This window comes from Eufriesea mexicana, unplaced genomic scaffold (assembly GCF_001483705.2).
Source record: "Eufriesea mexicana isolate 0111107269 unplaced genomic scaffold, ASM148370v2 scaffold7532, whole genome shotgun sequence".
NCBI classification, from domain to species: Eukaryota; Metazoa; Arthropoda; class Insecta; order Hymenoptera; family Apidae; genus Eufriesea; species Eufriesea mexicana.
Window position 1 is genome coordinate 6,779 of NW_016915332.1, and position 10,276 is coordinate 17,054.

General features: G+C 34.5%; 1 protein-coding gene across 1 annotated transcript in view; it reads right to left on the reverse strand.

Moving 5' to 3' along the window:
• Window positions 1–7,773: 7,773 nt before the first annotated feature.
• Window positions 7,774–10,276, reverse strand: part of cher (filamin A protein cher) — a gene marked incomplete at its 3' end in the record, with an annotated part of 100,670 nt that continues 98,167 nt past the window's right edge. Inside the window, exon 14 of the mRNA XM_017907251.1 lies at window positions 7,774–8,072. Within this exon, the coding sequence (XP_017762740.1) occupies window positions 7,774–8,072 (299 nt within the window). The remainder of the gene's footprint in view (window positions 8,073–10,276) is intronic.

Below are 10,276 nucleotides of genomic sequence, written 5' to 3' on the forward strand. Positions count from 1 at the left end.
GCCGATTTTGCTATACTTTCCGCTCAGCCGGCAGCGAGTGTGCACTTGATGCCGAGCGCTCAAGTATACTAAAGAGTGTGAGCAGAAGATTACTTTGTTTCACTTTGTCGTTTGGACTGTGAGAATGATACAGCCAATGCACAAATATACAAATTATAAACAGAAGATAACGAGGTGGGGAACGCCAGAAAGGCAAAAAGGCGATCACCAAGAGACGATCAGTCAGGAAAATCCACGGAAGTGTAAAGGTTTACTTTAGCAGAGGGAATTAAATTTTTGCAATATATTAATTGTCATTGATAATTTAACCCTCGACAATGCCAGTCTTACGCACCGATGTCGACCAAACGAAAAGTTCGCTGTCAGTCCATAGAATCTACGTCGTCCAAACGAAAAGTCTACTGTCAGTCCCTAGGGACTGACGCCGCCTGAACGGAAAGTTCACTGTCAGTCCCCAGACCCCGCAGGGGCTACGGTCGACCTTGGTCAGCCGTAGTATGGGATTGGCGACCCCACGGTGCCTAGCTGACGTGCACCTACGTCGAGGTGGGCTAGCAGCCTCAGAACGGTAGTGGTTCGCCACGAACGGGACGACCGGTACGCCCGTGATCACCGGTACCACGGGAGACCGATTTAGCCCTGGGCCGGCTGTCTTATGGCAGTCCGCCCGTCGGTCGCTGGGTTGGCCTCGTGGTGGCAGTGGTTGGAGCCTACATCGCAGGCAAGGGCTCTCGAAGCCCGGCGTGAGAGTTGCGCATCGTACAGCTCGGGTGCTGTCCTCCTGAGGCAGTAGGGATTTAGAAAGGTCCCGTCTCAACACCAAGGGAGTCGACTGGGGCTAGCATCCCAGTTAGACAAATTGGCAGGACCGATTGTGTTCTTGGCACTTTCGGTTCGCGCTGGTTGGGCGTATCCCAACCCCTCCATAGGGGGGTGTGTGGATGTTTTATCCCCATCACCCTTGCGGAGGTTGGATAACTGGATAAGCGACAGCTTCTAACAGTTTACTATCCAAACTCATGTCAGTCCCCAGAGACTGATGTAGCACTCAACGTGTTAAGAAACAGAAAGCTAACATTACGCAAACATTATTCTACCTTACTCGGTCTCGTCAATAATCTTCGTTACCGTCTCCGACCAATAGCGGTCACTGCCTGTGATCATAGGAGTGGCAGCAGACTCCGACAGGAGTGGGGATGTAAACACGCGGTGCCTTCTTCTCGCAGGCGCATAGTAGTGCCTTTTATCATAAGTCAGCCATTCGGCGTACCTCTTGTAATGAAACGATTGCCGATCTCTATTGTACGATGTATATATTACATAAAACGAATCATATAAGTATTCATAATGAAACCTCTAATTACTAATTTGAGATGCCTGTTATTTTTTGCAATAGAAATTTCGAAATCTTTATCAATAGAAGTAAGTGTTATATGAACTATATTTTCGGTCGATGTAAATTGTAAGGTAACACACCACGAAAATATAGGCTGTAATAATATAATAATCTAAAGATGGCTGTATCTGTGTTAACACACAGTTTCGATTTTATTTTATTCGCAAATTTTATGCAAAATTGTGTATATTCGAACTTTTTAAAATAGAAACTTTATTAAAATTTTTACCACTATATGTTACTAGGCATTGCTTGGAATTTTTTACCAATTTTTATAAAATAATTCGATTTTTAAGTGGCTAATTCTAATTCTTACAATAACCTATTAAATACTTGGAAAAATTGTATAGCGAAATTATAAAAAAATTATTTAAAAGATATTCTGATAAGAAATTACAATCTACTGTGATGAGAATAGAAATTAAAGCAAATTATGGTGTAATTATTGTGACAAAGGTATTCGTATCATAGAAATGTAGAATAAGTTGGCTCTAGAAGAACAGCAATTATTTGAAATTTGAACCAATTAGAGCAGCACGAATATTTCTGTGATCTACTGCAAACGAAGTATGCGGAACAAAAGATTTATTGGAGGGGTAATAGGATTTAAATCGAGCGAGTGAAGAATGGTTCAGACGAAATGATATATGGTTGAATAAAAGGTACTGAGAGTACTAGACTTTTATCTGAACCTGTTCAGATTCTGTGGAACATAGCTGAGCCAGATTCAAGTTAGTACCTCTGGTCACCAGATCTTTTGTTGCTTCAATAAATATATACACATTACGAAATTTAGAATTAGTATGTAAATTAACCTTACAAATTATCAGAAAATAATATCTAATATCTAGCATAACGATATTAAAAATTGGAAAAACAAAGAAATTCGTTAACTCTAATTCTAGAATAATTATAGTGAGTATCAATTCTGACTAAATGCATTGCACTCCATAATTCTGCAACTTGTTACGAATCGTGCACAGATTGTACAGTATATACAGTGACTAACGAAAATATTCGGACACCAAGGTATGTCTGAATTAATCACATCGTATCGCATATACGTTGTACCCGTGTTGCTTAAGAGTTCTCCGAATTGTTTCGAGATGAACTCGTATTCCATTAACATCCGTAATTCAGATGGAAAAAGAATGGTGTGGCGGAGAGCGAATGAAGAGTTCCACCATCGAAACACGAGAGGTACCGTGAAACACGGCGGAGGCAGCGTGATGGTTTGGGGCTGTATTTCGACCAGAGGAATTGGCAATTTAGTTTTTATTCGCACCATCATGGACAAAAACTGTCACTTACACCTATTGAAAAATAATTTATTAAATAGCGCAGAAAAAATGGGAATTCGCAACAATTTTAAGTTTTATCAGGATAACGACCCCAAACATAAAGCACGCATTGTTCAAGAATTCTTGCTTTATCGTTGCCCGAAAGTTCTTCATCCCCCACCACAATCGCTGGACCCCAATCCCATTGAAAATTTATGGATAAGTTAGATCGCAGAATACGAAAGACAGCAATTAACTCAAAAGAGGAACTAAAACAAAGGTTGCTGGAGGAGTGGGCTGCTATCGGTACTAATTATTTGGGAAAAATCATTTTTTAATATGCCTAACAGATTGAGGCACGTATTGAAACAAAGAGGCTATGCGACAAAATATTAAAAAATGTGTTTATATAAATAAATTAGGGTTATATAATGTTATTTATGCCAAGTGTCCGAATATTTTTGTGACGTGTAAATAGGGTATTATTTTATTTATAATTTGTTATAGTAAGTCCATATAAATTTATTAAATAAAACACATGGCTTTGTTAACTTAAATAAACATCTTATCCCCAGAATAAATAACGAACACGATCCGTGTATAAGTATCTGCGATACTAAGTGATTAATTCAGACATACCTTAGTGTCCGAATATTTTTGTGAGTCACTGTATATACCGGGTAGATATATAGATATACGGCCATATATAGCTAGGGTTGCGAGCACCGAAAGACTCTAGCAAGGGAATAATAAACAACGACATCGGCTTCGACTTAGGCGTTTAGGACGATGTCTGGAGTGCATGTGGACGGATTGGTGACCAAGTGTGAGGACTGTACGGATGAGATATTTATGACTGACAATGAGTTCAGTGCAAGGAATGAACGAAAGTCTAGGAATGCGTCCGAATGTGTGGAGTACTTGGTCCACCAAAGGCGAGATTGCGTGAGAAATGAGTGATCAACGAAGAGAGCTTGTGTATGAAAAGAGAGAGTGTTAGACTTTAACATATTAATTACCCACTTTAACACGTGTTTTGCTTGTCGTTCTGTTCAGGCCCAGACTCGGCCGTCAATTGGGCCACCGATGGCGAATGAAGTGTTCACAAAACTCGGAAATACTGTACCAATTGTTATAACAGGAATTCCCAAACGTTAGGTCCAAAGATGGCGAAGAATTTAACATCAAAATTTAGCACCTTTTAGTCCCAATTTGGGCCGGTCTAGTGTGATAAACCCCTACAATCCTACTTTCAAACTTGCTTCCCCTGCCCAAAATTATCAACCTCCTGCATAGTTATCTGGCGCCATACCCAAAAATAGACTTATTATCCTAAAATTTAACCCTCTACACAAACGCTCAATTCCAATTTCCCACACTGCCAGACATCTTATTGTAGGATATTTTTTGACTTCCCCAGGTATAGAGGCCGACCAGGTCTGCCGGTGGAGGAAGCCTCTCCCTCAAAGGGGGTCGCTGGTGGACCACCGGCACATTCGTGATCCTTCCTGAAGGACCCGTTACTTTATGGCTCCGAAAGTCGCGACATCGCACATGGCCTGGTCCCTTTCTTTGCAGGCCTATTGTCAGCCAAATCCTAAGTGCTGTTGCCTGCTTTCTGACATTAATGGCTAAAGAAAGCCTCGTGTCCGGTGACCCGAGGGAAATAAAGAATTGTTTGAAAATGCATTGAAAATGAAGATAGAAAGGACACGGAACTTGAACTAAAACAGCAATTAGAATCTGGCTGCCAGAAGACCCTAACGGTCTTCTGGGCCTATTATAAACAAAGGGCCGAATGAAATACCGGGACGACATTCCAAGGCTTAACACTCACTTATCTCCAATAATCATAAATATCCTTCCCCACTCTTTGGAACCACCCCCAAACAACTCATGTATAAAAGCTGACCGAGCTAGAGAATAAAACAGTCTTAAGCGTACCATCAAACCATACAGAATTTCGTTGAACCTTTACTCGCGAGTTGTATATGTTACTACGGGACATTATAATTGCGCTACTGGTAAAGACCTATTGATACTACGGTACAATAGACACGAACACTTAAATATCTCGACTCTTTGCATTGTCCGAACAATTCAACCTAGTTCGAACGAACGTTCGAACTCGATAATTTATTGTCATCGGGAGTTGTTTGACTCTAACCACCTTTTCCGTGACACCAGCGTCGGTCCCTGGGGACCGGCGTGGCACTTAACGTGTTAAATAAGGGTGCAAGGGCACAGAGAAGGCAGAGAAGCTAAAGAAGGCAGAAGATAGAATGTGTGTAGTCGAGACGTAGTGAATAGAGGATCGACCATAATATAATAGACCATAATCAGTAATGTTAAAATGGATTGTAATCGATATGGTGAGAGTAAACAGTAATCGACACAGAAAAAATCGTGATCAGCAAACTTATAATAGCAAACTTATAATCTACAAAGTTAAGTTAAATAGTAATTAAAAATCTTAGAGTGAATCGTGTAAATCGAACAAGTCGAGGTTAGAAGAGATATCGAATAAGTATACTATAGATTATGTACTGAATAAGTATACTAATAATCGTAATAATAGTAATCATAATAGTAATAGTAATGGTAATAGTAATAATAATATACTAATAATCGTTAACAGAAAGCAGTAATAATATAAACATTTAATATTGCATATTAAGAAACTAGTTATTTTCATCAAGATCAAATAACAAATAATCAATTTTATAAAATGAAAAATAAATCATTTAATTACAATTACATTAATGTACATCTCACGTAAAATAATTTATGAAATATTCTTATAAAATACTTTAAAAAATTATTTTATTTCAAAATAATCAAATTTGAAAATCCTCCAAAATAATAATAATAATTAAAATTCTCATTCAAATAAAACTCAACGTTAGGTTCATTTATAAAATATTTGAAACCAGTTTTTTTAATGAGCTTGATTGTTCTAATCTTACTATAGTTAATAATTGTTCAGAGTAGGACGTAAAATTAAAATTTAATAATTAATAATTAATTAATTCTCATTTTCATAAACACAAATTTGCACAGACTACGGGAACGGAAGAAAATCTAGATCTATAATTACAGTCAACATATTTAATCAAAAACCAAAAATAGAGAAATCCTAAACCCGTCGTTAATTTATTTTCTCTCATTTCAGCGAAAATTTTGAAGTCAAAACATCGAGAAACTATTTTCTTACAAAGCGATAATTCGAACCATTGATGATAATGGGGAAATATTGGTTTGAGAACGTAAATAAGCAATAATAAACAAGCGATTCTGTCAAAATTGGAAATTTCTGCGACAGGTGTCACGAATATTTAACTGTGCCAAGATGCGAACGGAAAATTTACTATCAAGAAGTCGAATATTTTGATGAAGCATGTTATTAGATTTACAACCAAGAAAAACATCGAGAATTTAAATAGAATTTTTAGGTTTCTTGGCATTCTACAGCGAATAACAACCGAGTAAACGTTATTTTATTCTCGAATTCACAAACCGATGGAATTTTAACTATTGTTAATTGAAATTCGAGTCCACAGTGTCTCTGATTTCGATAAATAAGCGACTATACAGGGAATCAATTGTGCTACCAATTGTCCAATTTCTCATTCCTGTATCGTACTCGATCTTGACACTTGACACCAATATCCATCACGATCATCGAATTTGTATTTCGAATAAATCGTTTTCGAAAAGGTTCGTTTTATATATGTCGATACAGAAGTTTTAGAATGTTTGATAAATTGTCGATAATAAAAATGTACAGGGTGACCTAAGTTTTTCCGTAATATAAACTTTGCAGAAATAAATCGAAATAAATGTAAGAAATAAACAAAGGTAAAATTAGGAAAAATGTGTAAAAATAAAATGAAATAAAAAACTACAAAAATAAAATTTAAAAAAATGAAAATAATAGTAATAATAATAGGAGTAGTGTGCAGATTACAATCGAAATAAAAGTAAGAAATAAACAAAGGTAAAATTAGCAAAAATGTGTAAAAATAAAATGAAATAAAAAACTACAAAAATAAAATTTAAAAAAATGAAAATAATAGTAATAATAATAGGAGTAGTGTGTAACAAAATGTTCATTATGCTTCGAAACTGTAAAAAAATATGAAACTCATGGTAATCACTGTATCTATACTAATAGCCAAAAATTTAGAAGCATTCTTCCTAATTATTCCTATTACTGTACCAAATTCCCTACTAACTCTAGAATTAATTTAAAATTAATACTATATGTAGTTTTATGTAAATAATTATAATAATCTGTAGTTTAACATTCAAATTCGCGGTTGTCTACGTGAAACATTTTTTTGGAATTTTTACTGTAAAGAAATTTATAGTGAATAATATGTATACGTAAATTAACAGTAATTAATAAAATGTAATAATTAATAATAAAAGAAATTAATAGCGTTTGTACATTTAAATAGAACTATACAAAGACAGGATAATTTTTTCTAAATTTTTTAAAAACATCTTTCTGCTAGATTTTAAGAAACAAATTTTCTTATTAAGCTAGAAGAAAATTTTGACAAATGTTTCAGAACTTTGTACTTCATAATACTGAATTATTTTAAGTCGAATTTCTTCATGAAAGTTACAATTAATTTATCATCTGAATATATCCGTATAAATAAATCAGTTATATTTTTATTTGTCACATAATTATGATCTAAAAATTCGGTTTAGTAACTTTAAAAGTGACATCAATATGTTCAACGACAAAGATAAGCATCTTTCAAACCTGCCATAATTTTTCAAAACTCTCCTAGATAATTTGAATAACACAAAAAGTGTTAAATAATTTTATTTTGTTTACAAACGTAATGTTTAGATGATATGAATTTTTCCTATATCTCGCAGATAAAAATTATTGTAATTGATAAGATCCATATTGTATAAATCCTTATTTATATCTTTCCTACTTTACATCATACTTCTTACATCATAATAAAATAGCTATGCTCTGCTACTGCAATTAAAATCATAATTTAAGTCTTCTTGTAAAAATTTTACCTCTCGTAACTTACTATACTAAATAAGCAAAGTGGGCAGAAATTGACTTACCTTCCGGAAGTAGATCGTATACGACAGGTCACCGCTCCACGACCCGCGTTTTCGGTGTCCACGGTGATGCAGTACTCTTCACCTTGGGCCAAGGTGCGTTGAATACCCTCTTTGATTTTACATTGATCAGCTTTACCAGTGGAAACGCTTTGAACATTCACAGGACATCCTGGTACCTCCTTATCCCCATATTTGACATTGACCTTGTAACGACCACAGTCATCAGGTAGATAGGTTGCTTTATATTTTCCACCTTTAAGGTCCTGAATTTCAACCCTACGCGGCATTTGATCTGGACCCTAAAATCAAATATTATGATTTAAGATTACATACATAAAATAAAGTAACAGTTATTTTAGTTGTACTAAAATTTATACATATATCATTTTAACCTTCAAATTTGGCATTAAATACTGGATGGAGTACAACTGAATGGGGTCCAGCATTTTTCTCCTTATAATTGTTACTGAATATACATATAGATAAATTAATAAAAATAAATATTATATATTACATCATACTAAAATATAAATTTGCTGTTTATGATTACCTTATATTTATTTTATATAATTTTTAATTATGAAGTTTGCTTAATATAAAATTATATCTTCTACTGTGTGATTATATAGCTGACATGAAAATATTTTCAAAAGATAATTTACTCGTATCCTTTTGCTTAAGTCATTCTCGAAATATGAATCCTCGAGTTGATATGTTGCCAACATTAGTATTACCTGATGTATAGAAGGATATTATTCACTCAAATTTTGCATCATTGTATCAAAAAAGGAAGATTGAATGCATTCACGAGCTTTTGGTTGGTATATACAGCCGACATTTGTTTCCTTTTCTTCCCCCTCCTCACCCCCTTTGACTGTTATTTCTCTGAGTACACAATTTCGACAATGCTAGATATCGAAATATATCTGACATATCAAACAAATGAATCGCCACTGCGCGGGAAACGTTCTGCGTGCGCAGAGCACTTGCGTCAGTACGTATCTACGCATGCGCGCAGCTTAGCGAGAATATTAGTCAAATTATTGTGTATACGTACTCAATGGAAAAATTTATTATTTTTTGAAGAAGGATTTTTCTGTATTTTTACTGTTACATTTCTATCAATAAATTTTAACGTATTTCAACTAGTATAACGTTTATATCTTTAGATGTTTTGATATACAAACACTTTTCTTTAAATAACCTTTCATAATAGAATTTAAGATTATCAAATTTTAAACTACGTGCTGTGACAATCCACCTTTGCTAAATCAATATTTTGAAAATGATTTATACAAAAGAGAGTTCAAGAGTTTTAAAGTATCCTGTCTTAATTTATAATGATTTGAAAAATAATCTTCTAACATTAAGTTAGTGGTTCCCAACATTTTTTAATTTGCATAATTTGCATACAGCTAATTTCTTTACGTTCTACGCTGCAATACTAGAGGAATGATTATAATTTATATAGTTGCTGTTATTTCAAACTTGTAACTGTAGGATGTATAGTTATCTGCTGTCATGTTGCCAAACAATTACACTCTCCAACAAATTTTAACTTTTTCTCTCATCTGTAATATCCATTAACTAATTCTTGTAATGTTTACTTTCATAGACACGAATCCGAAATTAAAATTCGTCGATCACTCTTAGTTTCCGAAAAATGTGAATTTTTCTAAGTAGAATATTCAAATTTAGTATGCCGATCCAAATTCCCTTTTATACATACATAGTGTCACTAGCTTTTGCTCCATGTTAGACAGGAGTATTTTTAGTACAAAAGGTTGCCAGTGGGGCGTTTACTATGCGTGGCTGAAAAGAAGTCATCTCGTTCGGATGCGGGGCAAGAAGGGTATTCCACTAGTAATACCCACTCTTCTATGACACTCCCAACACTACTATCTCCAAGTTCGGTAACGTGATACGTTAACATAGGAGTAAGATATCCACGAAAGAAATGTTATCTCAGAGTCAACTTACAATGAATTGGAAGCACTACTACGCCAGGCAATAAACAAAACGACATCAAATGATTGGAAAGGATTTTGTAAACATGTAGAAACACTGGAACACGAATATTAGACGAAAGATGGAATAATAAAAGACGCAACTGAAGACCTAGAATTGGAAATACAAAGCAGTAAGTCAGATAGGGAATCAGATGACAATAGCTCAAAGATTTATAAAGTAAAGAAGTACAAAAGTAATAATAATTAACATCATTTATGAAAATTGATTTAAAATTTAAGATGTATTTTTTATGATAAATTAATTATATAATTGCATCTAGATAACCGTTTAAAAACATCATACGATACAACATAAATATAAAAAATATGTGTATAGTACATCACGTTTGCTGCATAATGCAATGAAAAGTTAATCGAGATGCTAATTAGTAATTAGTAATTGCAAATAATCATATGTTCGTCAGAAGAATTTGAAGTTAATATGCTTTTGGGATGAGTCTACGTTCTTGCATCTATTTGTTGCGTCTGTCTCA